The 21,289-nt window shown below is 42.3% G+C and overlaps 1 protein-coding gene across 1 annotated transcript in view; it reads left to right on the forward strand.

Annotated features, from left to right (window-relative positions):
• adamts18 (ADAM metallopeptidase with thrombospondin type 1 motif, 18) overlaps positions 1-20,896 on the forward strand; it is a 94,054-nt gene extending 73,158 nt beyond the window's left edge. Inside the window, exons 19-24 of the mRNA XM_056278873.1 lie at positions 10,106-10,310; positions 11,853-12,047; positions 13,616-13,686; positions 15,041-15,206; positions 18,608-18,839; positions 20,759-20,896. Of these exons, the coding sequence (XP_056134848.1) occupies positions 10,106-10,310; positions 11,853-12,047; positions 13,616-13,686; positions 15,041-15,206; positions 18,608-18,839; positions 20,759-20,874 (985 nt within the window). The 3' untranslated portion in view covers positions 20,875-20,896. The remainder of the gene's footprint in view (positions 1-10,105; positions 10,311-11,852; positions 12,048-13,615; positions 13,687-15,040; positions 15,207-18,607; positions 18,840-20,758) is intronic.
• Positions 20,897-21,289: the final 393 nt, after the last annotated feature.

Raw genomic sequence — 21,289 nt, forward strand, 5'->3', positions numbered from 1 at the left:
TTGTTTCTCATTGTCTGAGAGTCCTTTAGGTGCTTTCTGACGAACTCCAAGCGGGCTGTCATGTGCCTTTTACTGAGCAGAGGCTTCCGTCTGGCCACTTTACCATAAAGGCTTAATTGGTGGAGTGCTGCAGAGATGGTTGTCCTTCTGGAAGGTTCTCCCATCTCCACAGAGGAACGCTGGAGCTCTGTCAGAGTGACCATCGGGTTCTTGGTCACCTCCCTGACCAAGGCCCTTCTGCCCCGATTGCTCAGTTTGGCTGGGCGGCCAGCTCTAGGTAGAGTCCTGGTGGATCCAAACTTCTTCCATTTACGAATGATGGAGACCACTGTGCTCTTCAGGACCTTCAAAGCTGTAGACATTTTTTTGTACCCTTCCCCAGTTCTGTGCCTCGATACAATCCTGTTTTGGAGGTCCACAGACAATTCCTTTGACTTCATGGCTTGGTTTCTGCTCTGACATGCACTGTCAGCAGTGGGACCTTATATAGACAGGTGTGTGCCTTTCCAAATCATGTCCAATCAATTGAATTTACCACGGGTGGACTCCAATCAAGATGTAGAAACATCTCAAGGATGATCAGTGGAAACAGGATGAACCTGAGCTCAATTTTGAGTGTCATAGCAAAGGGTGTGAATACTTACACAATATTTCAGTTTTTTATTTTTAATAAATTTGCAAAAATTTCTACAAAACCTTTTTCACTTTGTCATTATGGGGTATTGTGTGTAGATTGATGAGAAAAAAAGGAATTTAATCCATTTTGGAATAAGGCTGTAACATAACAAAATGTGGGGAAAGTGAAGGGGTGTGAATACTTTCCGGATGCACTGTATGTGCGGTGCCAGTAAAGCACTAGAAATAATTGCATGCCATATTAGCCAGATAGGTATGTATTATTAGCCTAAATATATGGCCATTCTTATGTTAATGTGATCTGCAATGGATCACTTTGTAACTTCTCGACCAAGAAACTCTGACAGACCCTGCACTTAATCATGAACCACTGGTGAAATTTCAGAGGATGAGGCTAATGCACCTGCTAAAAGCCATGCTAGAAGTGCTGCTAAGCGCAAACGAGAGAAGACCTGAAAATGTTCAGAGAATTATCTCAAGTTTGGGTTTACCTTTAAAAAGACTGAGGGCGTTGAATTACCAGTGTGTGTCATCTGCTCTGCCGTGCTGTCAAAAAAAAGTATGAAGCCATCAAAGCTGCAGTGCCACTTGGCGACAACCCATACTCACTTGAAAGAAAAACCAGTGGAATACTTTCAGACCCGTTTCAGATCTCTCAAAGGCCAACAGACATTGATGAGACAACCAGCTAAAGTTGGTGAGCTAGCTTTTGAAGCCTCTTATCAAGTTGCTCTTCAGATCACTCGGAACAAAAAGCCATACACAATTGCAGAGGATTTAATATATAGTGTGCAGCCAGTGATATGTGCAAAACAATGTTTGGGGATAATGAGTATGTTAATAAACTGAAAAGCATTCTGTTGTCAGACACAACCATTGCTCACCGTATTGATGACATGGCATCTGATGTGAGGGTGTAACTAGTAGAGAAACTGAGGTTGGCAGAGGCTTTTGCATTACAATTGGATGAATCCACGGACGTGTCAAAAAGAATTACAAAAAATGTGTTCTATAAATATATGAATCTGTCAGTAATTATTATTTTAATGGCTTAGCATTGTATACACCATTACAAAATATTTTTATACATGGCGCTATAGGCCACCCTACACATTACTGTTGGCACGATTTAACAAGCAACACAATTTTATACGATATGTAATAGGGGGTCTCTCCACCGTGTCTCTATCAGCCAAGGGGTCCATGGCCTGAAAAACGTTGAAGACTTCTGGGTATTATAAACCCTGTTAGGTTGTTAGTTTTTCCGGCCACTAGTGTACATCACGATACATCAATTGACGGCTAGAAAAAAAACAAACTCTTTCCCTGCTGCTACAGAGATGCAAGAACAATTGCAGGTGTCTTACATGTGCAGATAAGCAGAGATAATCGGTGAATTTTCCCTATAAGGAGCTGCAACAAGACAGCACTTCTCAAGGACAGGCAAGGAGCAGACCATGCAAAGCAAACACGCTTTCATGGACGCGTGCGAGTACACACACACACACACACACACACACACACACACACACACACACACACACACACACACACACACACACACACACACACACACAGCTGCAAGCAGGAACAAATACTCAAACATTCTCACATAAGAATTCAAATATACTTCCAGATGCCGGCATGAGAACAGTAGCCGTGTTTCCATAACGTATTTTTATGCACATTTTGAAGTATCACATTTGAAAAGGTTTATGGAAACGGCACATTTCAAAAAAACTTCCTCAATTTCGTAACAAAAAAAAGTTTTTACGCCAGCTTGGTTTTTTGTTTTTGTTTGTTTGCCTTTTTCGAAAAAGATTTCATGAAAACACCTTTGCTGAATATGTTCTGACACATCGAATATTTAACTCATCAGCTGTTTCTGCTGTCGGTATTGTCGTATGGCCCTTGTTGCATGCATTTGAATCACTGCATTTCTTTGCCTTTGTCTCTGGACAGCGTGAAATTTGGTCAATGCTAGCTGACATGAAAGAACAATTAGATACAACTTGCCCAACTGAAACAAATTCCTGAAGACCTCTCTCAGGCGACTTGTTTTGTCTGCGGTTCGCAACCTCTACTACTATTTATTACAGCCATGCATAATGTAGCCTATACTGCCAACTTCTTCTTTTTTTTTTGTAATTCCCCCTCACCGTTTTTCTCCCCAATTGTACCTGGCCAATCACCCCGCTCTCTCAGCCGTCCTAGTGACTGCTCCACCCCCTCTGCTGATCTGGGGAGGGCTGCAGACTACCACATGCCTGCTCCGATACATGTGGAGTCGCCAGCCGCTTCTTTTCACCTGACATTGAGGAGTTTTGCCAGGGCAACGTAGCATGTGGGAGGATCACCTGTTCCCCCTCCGTCCTGACTGACCAGAGGAGGTGCTACATAGGCGCTCCCTTTTGTATCTGTCCAAGTCGGAGGGTACTGCTGGTGTCGTTTGTGGCTGCTGCTTCTCCCTCTCGTAGCCCCCCTTCCCATCCACCCCTGTATGTCTGTGTTATGTTTATCTGTCGTCTTGTTTCACCCCGTTTATTGTAAAGCGTCTTTGAATTTTAGAAAAGCACTATATAAGACTGATTTATTATTATTATTATTACACATACCCACATCTGGCTTCCCATCCGCAGACACGGCCAATTGTATCTGTAGGGCCGCCCGACCAAGCCGGAGGTAACATGAGGATTCGAACTGGCAATCCCCGTGTTAGTAGGCAACGTAATAGACCACTATGCTACTCAGACGCCCGACTGCCAACTTCTGACAAAACTACGCTTTGCATAGCCTAGTTTACTCTCTCCAAACCAGTAAATCGAAACGCACCTAATTCGGATTTTCTTCTTTTGTTTATTTTTTCTTCATGATATTTCAAAAGTTTGCTTAAAATTCACTTCACAATTAATGGAAACGGTTAGTGTTCATTCACAGTGTCCAACAGCATCTCTGCGTTAGGGGCCGGTGGGGCCTGGCCCCAACCAGATGTCACCATTACACGATTTGATCAATAATTCAGTGTAACAAATAACTTTTTTTTTCGTTGTATCTGAAATTATTTCCCGTTTATTACATATGACAACGGTAGCGCTGTCCGATACATTCCAGATATCTTCCTGTAGCTGTTTCTTAAAGGTCAGTCCTTCTCCTAGCAGTCTCTGTTTGTTGAGCAAGGGGCTGGCCCATCAGCATTTGTTTAAACAAGGGAGCAGTTGACAACACTGTGAACATGTTCAATGTGCTTTCAATACTGAGCTGTGGGGCATGATCATGTTGGCCCCATGCTGAGAATCGGTCAGTAAAAACAATAGAATGAATGACATAGGTTAAGACGTTTAGTAAATGTCATCTACGGTATTGGCATTACTGCGCAGCTACATGCAACACCATTTGACACCATGGGGCAACAGAAGTTAAGTGCACTTGCTATGCCATCAATTGAAAATGAATTCATTCATGGATTGGTGGACTTCGACAGAAAAGTTATTGACAAGTTTGCCCAGATGAAAGATCATCGTGCATCTTTTCTTTTCAAGCAATGAATGTCACTGGCAAGTCTACTTGGCATTATTACAAGTCGTGTTATTTTGGGTGTAGGTTGAAGCCCGGAAGAAGAAGAAAGCCACTTTATTTTGTCATTGTACAGGTTACAATGAATCTGTTCTCTGCATTTAACCTATCCTATTGTATAGGAGCAGTGGGAAGCTGCAGCACCTGGGAGTCAACTCCAGTTCTTTCCATTGCATTGGTTAGGGGCACAGCATTACCCCAACATGCATGTCTTTTTGATGGTGGGAGGAATCGGTTTCCCTGCTCTGAAATGTTGCTTTGGGTGTGTTATTGCAGTTGTAGACCACAATGATCGTACACTGCTTGACAGAGATTAAATTGGACTGGGACTGTCCGGGGCTTTGCACTGCCACATAGCACCTCAAATGTCATCAGGCAGAGTTGAACACTGGCGAAAAAAAAAAAAAATCTTCCAGCAACAATTAATTTTATTCATACATTTTTACTCCGCTGTCATTGTTAAAAGACTCAAATCAATTTTATTTGTATAGCCCAATATCACAAATTACAAATTTGCCTCAGTGGGCTTAACAGTAACACAACATCCTGTCCTTAGACCCTCTCATCGGATAAGGAACAACTCCCTAAAAAAAAACCTTTAACAGGGAGAAAAAATAGGAAGAAACTTCAGGGAGAGCAACAGAGGAGGGATCTCTCTCCCAAGATGGACAGCATGCAATAGATGTTGTGTTTAAGCAATTTACATAATACAACATTGAAAGAGGATAACAGAATTATAATGGACTTATAAAATTATGAAGAATAGGATGCACAAGATGCCAAGCAGTGTCCAGACGCCATCGGAACAGTCCAGGACCCAAGCCACGCAACCAGCATCATCATGTAAAAAAAAATAAAAATGTGAGGAGCGGAATGGCAGGCAGCGTCCAAGTGGCAACCACCATCACCACGGAGACCTGGGAGGAGAACCGACTCCAAGTGCACACAAGGGAGACTCACATGACACCATTCAAACACAGAAAAAGAGAAAGGAGAAGACATCATTCAGAGAGAGAGAAAAGACATGTGAGAGAAGAGAACAGTTTGCAATAGTCATTAGTCATAATTAAGTAATCAACTAGTCATAATCTAAAAAATGATGAATTAAATATTTTTATTTGTATTCGTCATTTTTTAGTGCAGGTAGAACTGGTGACCTGAACGAGAACAGGAGAATGTCACTTAAAATGCTTAGTAAGCCCGTATACATGTTCATTATGAATACAAATGACAGGGTTGATGTCAGGTTACAATCTGTCTTACAGTAAAACACCAAGCTCATGAATCTCACTTTTTTGAATATTCCAAATGTATTTCCATGAAAATGAATATATCCCACCATGTACTTATCTCAGATTGTGTTCTTATAAGCTAATTTCCACAGCAAATGGGAATGAGAGAATGAGGTCATTAACTTCAAAGACACGCAGCAGTGTCTTGCCATTAACATCACTGATAAAGCAGCTGGCTTGCTTGAGATCGGTAAAAATATAATATACAACAGTTCAGCAAAACACAAACCTACCACAGAAAACCGGACATTTTCATGAATTTATAACTCTGATTAGCGTTTTAGTGCTCAGAGGGTTGTCTCACCTTGTTATATTTTATTTACAGTTTGTCAAATGATGTCAATCAGATTTCGTAGTATATGCGCACACACGTGCACCCATGGCGACCCTGAAACCACAGACCCCCCACATAACAAATCCCAATGTAACCCCTACTTCTTGATAACTTTGGTTTCGTAAAGTGATGCTGTATAACAAGGTAATATACCAGTTGTGTGAGGTCAAATGCCATTATAGATGATGCCACTTATATCGCTGTCTCCACTTCTGCTAACTCCTGTGATGTGTTATGTTAATATGTGCATTTGTGATTTCATTCATTGATGAGGTGCATTTGTGTTTGGATTCATGAAGCAAGTAGATTTATGTGTCATTTCATTGATGAGTTGGATGGTGCCCATACAGAGACTATTGTTTCCCACCAGGCTCTCTGTGCCAGAGACGCCACTGGCATACATTCAAGGAATCCCCAAAAGTACACATATACTTGCATGCAACTCAATGCATATGCTAACACCATTGTTCACACCATATATCCTGATCAAAAAAGGGAATTTGTTGATCAAACTAAAAAGCTAAGATTCAAAACACAAGCCTCTTGCCCTGTGTCACTGATCACCGTGTCACTACAATGTCACAGTCAGCTAGGGAGCAGCAAGTCCACACTGAGCTTTGTGCTGTGTCTGAGGTTAAACAAGCCAGACTGCTCTGTTACACCTCCAACATACAGCCTCTGTGTCTAAATAACTTTCCCACCACCCGAGAGGGCATTTCCTGCCACTAATCTTGGGCATACCGTTTCTCTTATCTGGGCAAAAGGTATTAAACAGCACTGTTCTTGTAATGACCTCCCTCTTTGTGTGGGAGAGGAAATGGTATAACCTAGGTGATAAATGTCAATGGTGTTGTCTACTGGGGGGTGAAGTTGACACCCTCGAACAGAGTCGGTTCAAACTGTTTCTGGGTTAAGCAGCTGCATATTTCTGTCTGTTTAAAATGGGCTCAACTTCAACGAATCAGCAAGAAGAAATTGCAGCAAGACGGTGTGTGTGTGTGTGTGTGTGTGTGTGGGGGGGTTATATGGTTGTGTATAAGAATGTCAATGTGAGTGCATGTCTGACAAAAGGGGGAATGAAAAAAAATGGCTGCTTATCTGCGGTGTGTATCTCGGGCGCTGACAGGCTGGTCCATGTTTTATTGTGCAGAGACTGTGGGATCCCCATGGGGCCTCGCCAGTCTAGCCACGCAGAGGCAGAAATCTCAGATCCCCTCACCCCACACACCCCCCCCTCCAGTTTAGATGACTGCAACTGTAAGTCTGTCAGGGAGAGCTGGGATGCCTGACTTTGAAAACAGCAGCATGTGGACATAGCCGGATAGTAGAGTAAGAGGGAGATCAGACACGCCGAGAATTATGAGAAGCCAATTCAATCTGCCTGCACAGCATGGAGCAGGCTTTTTAGTTATTTGTTTATTTATTGTATTCTTTTTTTTGTTTGTGTCTTGCGTTGCATTCTCCATATCACCGCCCCAACCTCTCCTCCAACTCCTCTTTCTCTGTCCGTCTGTCTCCCGTCCTCTGCTGTTTGAAGTATGTAGCAGTTTTGCTATTCCTCTTGGCAGTCCATCTGTGGAGTCACTTACCATGAGTACAGAGCTTCCCTTGGCGCATCCTGCTGTAGGGGCATCTGCCGACAAATCATGCTACCCTGCACGGGAAACCCTGGAGAAAAACAGAGACCCCCCCCCCCCCGCCTCCACCCCACCACTTCACAATTTAAAACATTAATGTGCACGACACAATTTTACCAAACAAAGCTCCAAGTAAATCCTCATGTATGTAAATGACTGGACTTAAAAATCAGTATTACAGATGTGCTAAACAGATGACTTAAGTGTTTTTTTTTTTTTTTTTTTTTTAGGTCATTCTCAAATAACTTTGACAGAGGTTACAATTTGACAGTGTTTGATTATGCCAACTTTGTGCATTCATCCTTGGCTGCTGGAAGGGTCATGCGTTAAGAATCACAATCTATGTTTTCGCTCTATGGATGTAAAAGATATGCAGCCATACAACGAGGAAGGATTATGTATTCATCAATGCCCAACGTTTTTTCTTCTCTCATGCTTCAAAATATGCAAGTTATTGAAAGAGTCCAGAGATGCAAATTACAGCTGGGTCAATAGTGGTTTGCAGTGAAGTGCAGTGGCTGTTCAGCCTTTTTCCCTTTGAATGACTTTTTTTTTTATTTATACGGCACGGGAAATAAGTAAGGAAAAAAGAAGAAGAAAAGAAAAAAGCAAATAAACCCCAAGCCAAAATCCAAACCGGTGCTTTCAGGCCCAACTGGTCACGTCTCTCCCATTTCCAAATTGCAGTTTTTAACCTCCTGCCTCATTTGTCTGCAGGGTTTGAAAGTGAATGAAAGCGTTTTTCTTCCCCTGAAGCAGGACAGAGGCGTGGAGGAATGGTCAGGGCGGCAACGGTTCGTCTCAAAACTGGACCGATCCATCTGTCCCATCTCCCTCTCCTAAGCCTGCGGTTGTCAGACCACTCATTTGCCATAATCTCCCCCTTCGTTCATTCCCAGTGCCAAGACAGAAGCTATTTTAGAAGAAGCAGTAGGCTTTCATCAGCGAACAAGCACGTTTTTCAGAGATACCAATGGAGAGGAGGAGTGGAAGGGGCAAAAGGGGGACAGAGGAGAGGCAAAGAGAGAAATGAAGGAGAACAGAGCAGGAAAGAGGAAAAATAGGTTATTAGCAGGAGAAGATGGACAGGTAGAGAAAATGGGAGATGACAAGTAAAAAGGAATGGGGCACGGTGATTAGAACTGGAGTGGAGAGGAGAGAATAAGAAAGGAGGGAGGAGACAAGGGAGAACAAAAGATAAGAAAAGTGGAGAAGGGGGTAAATGGAAGATAAAGAGAAGGAAAAGAGATGGGACAGCCTGACATAGAGGGAAGAATGGAGGGAGGAAATGCATTTAGGTCAAGTCGACTGTCTATGCCCTGATGGGACGTTATATATTGGAGCTGGCTGGACTATGGTAGAGGCCTGGTAAACCTGTTATGGAGAGATGTTCTTATAGTATGGTTCTCATTTGTCTCATTTGGTTCTCAAATGTACACAGTAGAGCTGGAGATCAGACACTATGAGAGCATACAGTATGTACAGTGGATTTGTGGGTTTGTTTGTGCTCATGTTTGCATGCATGCATCGGTATTTGTGCACGTGTGTGGGTGAAACTGCTCTGCTTTTGTGTCTATCGCTGAATGCGTATACAGTTTCATGTTCACATCCACTCTTAGTGTATACTTCAGTACTAATAAAGATATAATAATAACACCAAACAGTGCAAAAGTCAGATACACATTTAGGTATTTTCAAATATATAGATGCTCTGTTTTAGATATTGCAAACTAATGTTATCCTCTAAACGTTTTTTTTTCCAACTCTTGCCCATCACATTAATTTCCATATTGCTCTTTATGTTGAGCATCTTATTAAGTCAAGTTCCTCTTGTGTTAAAATTTACTTGGTTAACAAACAAAACATAGCTTGGACTTAACTATATATGCAATGAACACCCTTTGGAAATGTCAATACATGATTTGAATGAATAATTTCAAGCATATTGGTGTGTTTTGTGAGCCCATTGTCCAGACATCAAAAGTGAAAACAAGTAAAAGAAAGGGACTAAGCGTACTTTGTTTGCCAGATTAAATTTAATAACCAGATGGTACCGTTAGCTTTTGAATAATTTTATAGAGTTTTGCTTTCATCTTTAGTAGCCTACGTTTCTGAGGAAATGTAACACTATCTGGAATTAATAGATGAAACTTTAGGATCATAACCCTGGTGTGAATTTGCATGTGTGCGTGTGCGTGCGTGCGTGTGTGCGTGCATGTATGTGTTTGAGTTTGGGCCCAAAATAAGTGGAGCAGATTAGTGTTTGGACCTGTGGTTGTCTGTTCTGAGAGGAATCTCAGTCATGTGGTTGGTACACTGATGACAGAGGCTGGTACACTTAAGTATACTATACAGCTTTGTAAACTGTGTGCATGCATGCATCAGTGAGTGTGATTGTATATATATATATATATATATATATATATATATATATGTGTGTGTGTGTGTGTGTGTGTGTGTGTGTGTGTACGAAGAAAGTGGGCAGCATATGATTTGTTTGAACATCACAGAGCTATCAAATCTTACAAACACTAAAGTTGTTGCTAACAAAATCATCCTTATAGGCAAAAACCTGCCATATTTCCCTGAATCTTTTTTCACGACATCTCTGCCTCTGCTTTTTATACCCACAGCTGGGCGACGGGTGATTGGGGTCTATGCAGTCGATCATGTGGCGGCGGGCAGCAGACCAGGACCCTTCGCTGCTTGAGGAAGGTGACCTACCAGAGGGAGGAGGTGGTGGCCCACTCACTGTGCCCAGCAGTCTCTCCTGCCCAAGTCCAGCCCTGTCACACCCAGGCCTGCCCGCCCGAATGGAGCACAGGATCTTGGTCCCAGGTGGGCTGGGTTGAAATTTGCTGTTTACGGATGTGACATCTGCAAGTAGGTAGAGAAAAAAGATCTGTGAATTGCAGCAGATGCAGATGCACACACAAGTATATACACAAAACCTGGTATTAGCACACACACACACACACACACACACACACACACACACACACGCACACAAATACATACACACACACACACACACACACACACACACACACAACCACACACATACACACACACACACACACACACTTTCTTTGCAACCAGACTAACGTCTACTTCAAGCAGAAATAATAGCTTTGCTGCCCTCTGTTGGACATATGGCAAATATCAGTCAATCAAAAGTATCCATAAATGAGTGTTCTCACCATTCGATGACAATTGATAGCGCTTGTCAGTTTCCAAAATGAGGAACTGGATACACTTCATTGGACCAATATCAAACTTAACTTTTATTGTTAACAAAGTATATTATCATTGTTTATTTACAAATATAGACATTTAGCCTTCCAGGAAAAGTCAAATAAGCATACTGAAAAAGAGAAATTACAAAAATAAGACAAAAATAAATTATGATTGTGGTTGCTAGTCTGAGCATGGCTGAGTAGAGTGACCTGCAGTTTCTCATTTTCTTTATCCTCTTTGCTGTTGTTTCTCTCTTTCCTGCTTAATTACATCCAGCTACCTTAAGAACTGTGATATAAGGGTCTGTCATTGGACCAATAATGGTGAAGTACACATATACATTACTGTGCCCATACTATGGACCTACCAGTCTGGGAAGTAAGTTAGAGTAGGACTACAACAAAGAAAATATAAAATGTGACTATAAGACCTTTACGTCTCAGAAACTCAGCACCTCACTGAGAATGGAGTTATTTATGTTTTTAAAACAAACATTTCTCCCCATATTAACTTTCTCCCCCCTATATGGGTATGATTCAGCACTTGGCACAACACCCCTGCTTAGTATTCCTCTTCTGTTCGGTGGTATCGTTACACCCTTGGGGATTTTAGAGGATTCTTACAGTGTGGGTTTTGAGGAAAGAGTACGGTTGAGAATACAAACAGCACAACATTGCATTGAAGGCAGTCAATGTGGTTACTGAAAAAGACACAGATTCAGACCACATAGGTTTGAGTATGGATTTACCAGAGCCGGGGACACATACACAGATGTATTGCAGGGAAGAGCTAAAACTTCACAGTCATGAGTGAAGTTATGCAGCAAAAACTTATGCATCTTTTTGTGTGCCTGCAAACAACATGGTGTGTTTCAGGGTAGCGTTAACCTATCTCTAAACTCTGAGACCGCTAGTCTGGTATCCTGGTGAGGTCAGAGAAAGCTGAATCTGATTTGTGACATGCCAGCTGTAAACACAGTACGTGCCCACACAGTTCGGTAAGAAGAATGATTGGACATATATGAATGAGTCTAGGGTTTTAATAATCCCTGACAAATGCTACAGGATGGCGACTCTTCGTGGAAACACACGTGACTTTTTTCCCCCCCCCCATCCCTACATCGTACGTGTCATCGTCACGCAGTGCTCCAAGACGTGCGGGCGTGGGCTGAGGAAGCGGACTGTGTTCTGTCGCAGCACTGATCCGGGGGCCAAAGCGGTGGTGGTGCCCGACAGCATGTGCAGACAGCACCACAGGCCCAAGGCCCAGGAGACTTGCGTGCTGCGGCGCTGCCCCAGGAACGAGAGGCTGCAGTGGCTCCCCACGCCCTGGGGAGAGGTAGGCTATACAGTCAAACTAAAGAAATTACTGTAGAATAGAATAGAGTTTTACCAATTAGCAAAGTGGGAAATTGTCTGTGCAGAAAAGCCCCCACCTCAAAACACACTGCGGAACATATACTACTACTACCACTACTACTACTTAACGTACAAAATATACCTGTCAGTCTCCATTTCCTTGTGTACTTACTTGCACCATTAGATGTTCTTGTTTCTTTTCTACTTTAAATCACCGTGTACATGTCCTTGTATTTTTATGTCGAGTACCCCACCAGGACAAATTCCTAGTTTGTGCAAAACCTACCTTGGATATCGAGGACCTTTGACTTGACATTCTTTGTAATATACACTAAATTAGTTGTTTTTCTCAATATACACACAGCGTTGCATCTGTCGTTTCATTTTGGACGTTTTCACATTATTTACAGGCTGTTCTTAACAATGTTGCCTGTCGACTCATGGGAAACATGATAGCAGTTTCCATACCAATATGTACCATTTCTTTTCTTTTTGATGAGCAATTTTAACCTAAATCTATAGCGATGGTTTCATTTTGTGTTAAGTAACATGAGATAATTAAATCTCATTAAAACGGATGGGGCCACATAATTTGATGATAATAATAGGGGAGGATCCTGTCGTCCAAAGAATGAAACAATAGAAAAAAAGGTTGCTGCAGATGCTGTGTTTAAGTGTAAGTAATGTTAAATAATGAACCAATGAACTTTATTTATATCACACCTTTCTAAACAACCTTACAAGGTGCCTTACACAACAGGATAAAATAATGCACATGGCCAATTTAAAACAACAAAATACAGTAAAAATATAGGACATAATGCCAGCACAGAAGTCAGGGCTACAATTTCAGCAAAATAAATAAGCAACTCTCATAGTGTTGTCTTGTTATACTGGTTGCATGCTACCATTCTACTAAAATATCTTCGCCTTAAGATGCATTATTCTGGCAGTGGTTTGGCTTTTCATTTCCATCTGTCTTTTTATATTTCTCATCATTTTCTAACCAAACAGGAACACTAACTGACTTTTATTTCTAATTTGGGGGCTGTGCAGAATTTTATATATATATAAAACTTTGTTAAAAGAAACACTCACTGGTAGGGAAAGTGCTCAACAAATAAGGAGCAAAATAATTATATATATATATATATATATGTGTGTGTGTGTGTGTGTGTATATACATATATATGTATATGTATGTATATATATATGTATATATTCACAGGAAATGTTCACTGAAGAAAATTTCTTGAAATAAATGAAATAAAATGTTCAGAGAGGCTTTTATATGACATAAACGCAGATGTGCACAAACCATGCACTGTGTTCGAACAGGCTGAAAACTCGACAACAAGAACATTAGTCTTTTCACACCGGCACGATGGGGATTGTGGCAAAAAGTGACCTTGTGGTGTTTGTTGGGATTGGGACCCTGACCCATGTACGCAGCTGCATGTGTGCATTCCAACACACACACACACACACACGCACAGCTATTTCTCATAGACTCTCTTCTCTCACACCTTGCCTACTGTTCTCTCCCAGTGCTCCAGGTCATGTGGCTCAGGTGTTCAGAAGAGAGAGCTCCGTTGTGGGGAGAGAGACTCCAATGGAGGGTATGTACAGGGACTACCACACCAATAAATGTACATGTTGGCAGGAATCCATGATGATACTTATCACACTGTACATCTCTGCAAGCCCTTGTGTACACCTCTGGGACCAAAGTTACATTGTCAACTACACATTTATCTTCTTTGAAGTCTGATTTGATTTTTTTCTCTATGAACATTTTTCAAGAAGAGGGTGTTTCCTGAGTTAAAATAATCACTGTTTTCAGATTTAAAACAGTATTTTTGGAATAACACCATCATTTTAGAAAACTTTCATGCATCCCGAATTTCCTAACGTACTTGCCGTACAAAAAAAAAGAAAAAAAAAAGAATGCTGGATGTTTTTAACAATATCAGCAATTTGAAGTTTTGTATTGTTCACTATTTCAAAATTTTCAAAATTTAAGCTTACTAAAGAATAGTCATTTTGAGCATCCTCCCCCCTTGCTACAGGTATGTGGAGTTCATATTCAAAACTGAGTAATGTTTGATGAAAACCTTCTCCAGTCTGAACTCTACAAGAAGAAAATCTGAATAAAACGATACTGACCATGACATAGGATAGAATAATGTTTGAATGGCACAGCAAGCAATAAAAATTCAGTGTTTTTACTGTTATTCGTTGGCATGTGAGATGTATGTATATATGCATATGTACTGTGTGTATACTGTATGTATATTAAGGTATAGATATTTCGGTAACACTTTAGTATGGGGAACGTAGTCACCATTAATTAGGTGCTTATTAGCATGCAAATTAGCAACATATTGGCTCTTAATTGGTCATTATTACGTACTCATTAATGCCTTATTCTGCATGGCCTTATTATACAACCAGTAAGCCATTAACTATGAGTTTTCCCTCTATAACCTCAGAATTATTGCTTATTAGTAGTACCATCTCAATATGCTTTGCTTAGTATGGACTTTATAAGGTGGTAGTACAACAAGAAGAGTTATTCTCCCTTACTAACACTTAATGAATATGGTCTGTTCTTACATAACAAAACACAAAACTACAAGTGTTAATAGTGTTAAATTACTGTAAATTAAGTTTTTGTTACTTAGAATATGTTCCCCATACTAAAGTGACATCTTGATCATTACTAATTCACTAGTAATTAAGTTTTTTTATGTTCCCCATACTAAAGTGTTACCGATATTTCTATTTACACTTTATTTTTTCCATCTTTTCCCCTGTTTCCCTGTTGCGACAATGTTGCTATTTGTACCTGCTCCATGTATATACAAGAAATTGGGGGGGGGGGTTGTTAAAAAAAACCTTTTTGAAATTGTAAGCAAATTAGAAAAAGCAATTTTTGAGCAGGTATCACCTCTTTTTCTCCCCTGTAACCAGGTTTGTGGAGTTCCCAGTTCGGAGGTGTAGGAATCTGGCCAAGCCATTGGTGGATCTCCAGCAGGCCTGCAGCCAAGGCCCGTGTCCCGAGACTCCTCGGGTTGTACCTGGCAGAACCACCTCTGGTGCTGTGGTCTTGGGCTGGTACTCCTCCCCCTGGCAACAGGTATTCCCCAGTTCCTTTCAAATGTCAACTTTTAAACTGTGGAAAATAAGGGCAGTTGTTAAAAAAGAAGTGATGGGGAGGCGTCTGGGTAGCATGGTGGTCTATTCCGTTGCCTACGAACACGGGGATCCCTGGATCAAATTCCCATGTTACCTCTGGCTTAATCGGGCATCCTACAGACACATTTGTCTGTGTCTGCGGGTGGGAAGCTGGATGTGGGTATGTATCCTGGTTGCTGCACTAGCGCCTCCTCTGGTCGGTCGGGGCGCCTGTTCAGGGGGGAGGGGAACTGGGGGGAACAGCGTGATCCTCCCATGCACTACGTCCTCCTGGCAAAATGCCTCACCGTCAGGTGAAAAGAAGTGGCTGGCGACTCCACTTGTATCGGAGGAGACGTGGTAGTCTGCAGCCCTTCCGGGATCGGCAGAGAGGGTGGAGCAGCGACCGGGAAAGCTCAGAAGAGTAATTGGCCGGATACAATTAGGGAGAAAAAGGAGGAAAAAAGTTTAAAACAAAAAAAACAAAAAAAAACAAGTGATGATGATGATGACCATATACTTTTATTCCATTATCATGCTGAGGCCATGATGAAGCCACTGTGCGCCACACCAACAAGGAGTACCGTACACGGTTATTTTGTTTCTATTAGTGCTGAAGCTGAAATCTAGCGTCGCAAAACCCAGCCTAAATCTCACACACGCAGCTCAGTTCTTGATGAGCTATTAGTCTGGAAAGGATCCATTGAGAACAGATTGTAGCCGGCAGCTAGACACCAGACCATCCATCCATTATCTGAACCGCTTATCCTGCTCTCAAGGTCGCAGGGATGGTGGAGCCTATCCCAGCAGTCATTGGGCGGCAGGTGGGGAGACACCCTAGACAGGCCACCATATACACGTGTGTGCGCGCGCACACACACACACACACACACACACACACACACACACACACCTAGGGACAATTTAGTACAGCTGATTCACCTGACCTACATGTCTTTGGACTGTGAGAGGAAACCGGGGCCCATGGAGGAAACCCGCACAGACACAGGGAGAACATTCAAACTCCACACAGAGGATGACCTGGGATGACCCCACAAGGTTGGACTACCCCAGGGCTTGAACCCAGGACCTTCTTGCTGTGAGGTGACCGTGCTAACCACTGCGCCACCATGCTGCGACACCAGACCAATCAGCGGATAATGGGGAGTGCGAGGATAGGTTAGCTTAAATGCTACTGCAGAATCAGTTTTAACCATGACATTTACAAAGATGGCAAAAACTGTGTGCAGACACAATAACTACCTGTGTCAACTGACCTGCTAGCGGTGGTGGTGTTTACTAGCCGAGGAGTGTGTTTGGAAACGTGGCACTGTGGTTCTACATCATGGAGTTTGTAGGTAGAGGCTGGTCCAATCACCTGCAAAGTATTTTTGATCCTTACCCACTGCTGATGCCTCTAACACATGCCTATTGAGCCTTGCCAGACCACACAAAATCAGCTGACGAATTTCAGCTGATTTTTTTTTAAGGCTAGCTGAAATCAGGGCTAGTAAGTCCCTCAGAAAACGTAAAATAGCAAATGACACCATGTAATGGCGTCCATCTATGTAAAGCACGTCCGACACTGGAGTTGATCAATCAGATGTCAATAAACACCAGTGTCTTCTCCACTGCCAAAGACACAGATTCAAACATTTTTGTTTTGTTTTCTCATCAAAAAAGACATATGTCTGCTTGTTGTAATTTCAGCACAGACTGTAGGATCAGTACAGGATGTGTTAATAGCAATGCAGGAGCAACACCGTACCAAATGTGACGTTCCTGGATACGACATGAATGCAAAACTAATAATTGAATTCTGCTGTCATGAAGCCATCCCACTGGCACGATCTGGCCACGTTCAGCTCAGCTACCAAAGGGTGCCAAAAATCCAGATATGAGCAAAGTTTGAAACCATTCCTAACAGACCATGCACTAACGAAAACATCATCAGAATCATTTATTTCCATGCTCAGAATCATTCGATCATGCAAAGCACAACCATTGTGCAACTTTGTTGTGAACAGAATGATAACAGATTATTGTTTGTTATTGAAAGTAGGTCTAATATTGACTGTACATTTTCAGTTGAGTAGCTAACGTTACTCATTATTGACATGATATCCTGATTGGAAAGCTTAAAGTTGACTTTAAAATGGAAGCGTTTGAAGCATTTTAACACAGCTTAAGTTAGCTCATCTGAATCATGCTTTTAGCCTGCCAACAACCCAGAAAATCAAGCTGAAACATCAGAAACACTTAAAACTTTTACCAAAAGATTGATTTGTTTGAGCACGTGAAAGGTGATAGAGCACCTCTTACTTGCATCTCTGTCGATGGCATTTCTGTGAATCCTACCGCAATGAAACTGCATGGGCAATACAAGTGATAGAAAGTGAGGGAGAGGATAAGAGAGAATAGAAGTGGGGGTACAGACAATAATATATTTTGCGAATTTGTCAATGAGGGTTATATTAATGATTACAAAAAAATCAAAATCTTTAACATCTTAAAACAGCATATATATTTTAGAGGCACTCAGTTACAGACATTTTTAAGGGGGTTGCAGCCCCACCCTGACCCCCAAACCTACACAGAGGGTACAGCTACATATGAAGCTAAATTTCAGTTTGAGTGAATGAGTTAGAAACTAGGTTTCTAACTTGTTCAGTTCAGGTGCTTCACCATTACAAAATGTAGAAAAAAGACTGGCCTCCTCTTGCTGTTTTGTTTGCTTTGCTCTGGTTTGCCGTGTCTCTAGACAAACACTCATCCAAGGGGGCGTAAATGGCTTCTAGGTTTGCATGGGAAACAAAGATCTATAACCCTAATTCTCCTAACCCCAAAGCTGTTGGGATACAGTACAGGTGGTTTTTGCTGGCAGCAGTCGTGCCCGTACACTTCTTAACCCACAATGCAGCTTGGCAGTCTTGATGGACTGTGATGTTGAATGGGCCTCAGATACAGTCTACCACCTTGACTCTCTATAGCCAAGTCAGTTGGTGCAGGTGATGTGGTGTTTTGGTATCATCTATTATGTAAGAACTCTTTAGGGCAACTTTTTACAAGATGGCGTCTGATTCACCTTGATCCGGCAGCTGTGATCTCTGTTTGTTTACACTGGAGAAGATATCTCCTGACAGTTTGCTGGAGGGCCAGGACTGGCTCTGGAGGATGTTTGTTTTCTTCATATGCTCTTTGTTTAAGGCATACAATTCCTCCTCCCTACCTCCCTCAGTATCGCTCCCTTACCAGTCTCACCTCTATTGTGTCTTCTATAATGCCTTTTTTTTCTCTCTCTGTCATTGCTGCCTTTTAAATCTCTCTTCTGCTCTCTCCTATAAATATCCCCCACCTCCCCAGTGCTCAGTATCATGTGGTGGAGGGGTGCAGACTCGTTCCATTCAGTGCCTCCGACAGGGTCGTCCAGCAGCTGGCTGCCTGCCCCACCAGAGACCCCTCACCTCCAGGGCTTGTAACACCCATTTCTGCCCAGCCCCTGTCCCTGCTCCAGTCTCTATGCCAGCCCCTGGACCGGTGGCACGCCCAGGACAAACACCAGGCAAGGTCCCTGGTGCTGGGGTAAATACGAAAGGTAAATTCCTGCTTGCGCAAAGTGACAAAATACATCAAGAGGTATATCTTGCCACATTGTTGTCTGTGCTTCTTAATTAAAATGCACATTTGAAGCCTCATTCAGGATAATGGGTCATATTACAAAGACGCTATTTGTGCCAAGCCCATGCAAACACAGATGAATTTGAAAACTTTTTTTTTTTTGTGGATTTTTCCTTCTTTTTCTCCCAATTGTACTTGGCCAATTACCCCACTCTTCTGAGCCATCCCGGTCGCGGCTCCACCCCCTCTGCCAATCCAGGGAGTGCCAAAGACTACCACATGCCTCCTTCGGTACAGGTGGAGTTGCCAGCCACTTCTTTTCACCTGATAATGAGGCGTTTCACCAGAGGGACTAGCATGTGGGAGGATCATGCTATTCCCCCCAGTTCCCCCTCCCCCTCAAAAAAGTGCCCTGACTGACCAGAGGAGGCGCTAGTGCAGCGACCAGGACACATACCCATACCCAGCTTCCCACCTGCAGACACAGCCAATTGTTTCTGTAGGGACGCCTGACCAAGCTGGAGGTAACCTAGGGATTTGAACCAGTGATCCCCATGTTGGTAGGCAACGGAGTAGACCGCCACGCCACCCGGACACCTGCAAACCTCTTCTTTGTCTTTGTTTCCATACACACTAAGAGAAAATGTGTCTCTTCGAAGACGTTCTCTGAAGTGAACAAATTTGAAAACGCCAGTCTTACGTTATATTGTGGACAGTAAAAACAGCTGACATATGATAGACACGTGATCAGCGTTAAACTGCAGGCTCAAGTTGTGTGCGCAAGTCAAGTAGGAGAGAAAACACGATTTTCTTTTGTTTTTGTATTTCAGTGTGGACAGCGAACTTTTCGAAAATGATCTGAAAACACTGGTTCAGACAGAAAACTTACAACCCATTTTCAGATGGTGATTTAAAACTTTTTCAGAATAGTATGGGCAAAGCCTTAGTGAGGATGTAGAGCCCACCTAAATAACAACAACAATTGAGATAAAGTCAGCAGAAGAAGCTGCAATACAAATATTCCCATTTAAAAGGTTGTCTTTTTTTTTTTCATGTAAACCACACTGAGCTCTAAAAATTCTCTGGCGATGGGTTTAAGGTGAAGAATTACATTTTGCACTGTAAGAATGGCAGGCATGACAGTTATAACTAAGAAGAAGATTGTCATTTTCTATTTGCACAGCTCATCTTTCGTTAGGCGCCTCCTGGATAGAAACACACCCACTCACATCTCCCGACACTTGTGCACATATCCGTATTAGAGTGCAGAATCACCTGAAGCAGCTAACATTGCAGCAGTATGGGAGTCAGTACCTTGCTTGAGGGTACTTTGGCAGTGTCAGTGGGCAACATAGCTAATGACAGCCACCATCCATATGCCTTTGAACTCTGAATCAACAACGGGCAGTTGCACACACACATCCCAGATGTGTGTGTGTCTGTGTGTGTGCATGCTTGTGCTTTCATGATGAATGCTGATAAAAATGGAAAAATAAAACTTTAAAAATATTGGCAAAAACTTTTATTAAAATGATCCATCATGGAAATTGATCATCCAGTCTCATCTAATCACCCAAGGGAGTGACACTACAAAAGTGACAAATGGTTATGATAATGTAGGCTATTTAATAATATTTCTCAAACAGTCCTAAAGTAAGATAGCAGTAAACACATCTTACTGATAAATTGCTGTCTCAAAAAAAAAAAAAAAAAAAAAACATCAGGAATGCAATGGGCAAACGGGAATTTGGTCAGGTAGAGGCTGGCATTTTCATCACGCCATGGCTGTGATACATGAGTCTACTAAGAAAAATTCAAGACTTGGCAGGACTGCTGTTGTACAGCTGTGATCCATTTGTTTCATGTGTTTGAATGCCACTCTCTGTTTCCTTCTAGATGAGCAGTGCGTGGACCTCTTCAGCTGGTGCCACCTGGTTCCCCAGCACGGCGTGTGTAACCACAAGTTCTACGGGCAGCAGTGCTGCAAGTCTTGCTCCAGCAAGAGGCAGTAGAACCATGTCGCCTTTGAGTCTCCAGACACAGCCACCCCCCCACCCAAAAAAAGAAAAGGAAATGACACGGAGTCATTGCACGTCAACAGGGGACATTTTTGGAGCGTTTACCCACAACAGAACTGTGCACAACAGAGCAGTCTGGGTTTCCTCTTTGAAGTACTGGACTAACAATTTTTTTAGAGAAAAAGCGGACGAGAGAATGGACTATTTCTCAGTTTGTCTCTGTTAAAGAATGCGACGCTGGTTCCCACGCTTATCTGCCAAAGCAGCATCGCTGACTCATCTGTCATGTCACCAGTGGAACAACTGGACAAATATGGAGCGTTTCAGCTGTTACGTGGTGTTAATATGAATTTGTCATTTTCAGTGAGCAAAGTTTTTCTTTGACGACCTCTGCTACTACAAGCCATCA

The sequence above is a fragment of the Lampris incognitus genome, chromosome 4 (genome assembly GCF_029633865.1).
Source record: "Lampris incognitus isolate fLamInc1 chromosome 4, fLamInc1.hap2, whole genome shotgun sequence".
Lineage (NCBI taxonomy): Eukaryota > Metazoa > Chordata > Actinopteri > Lampriformes > Lampridae > Lampris > Lampris incognitus.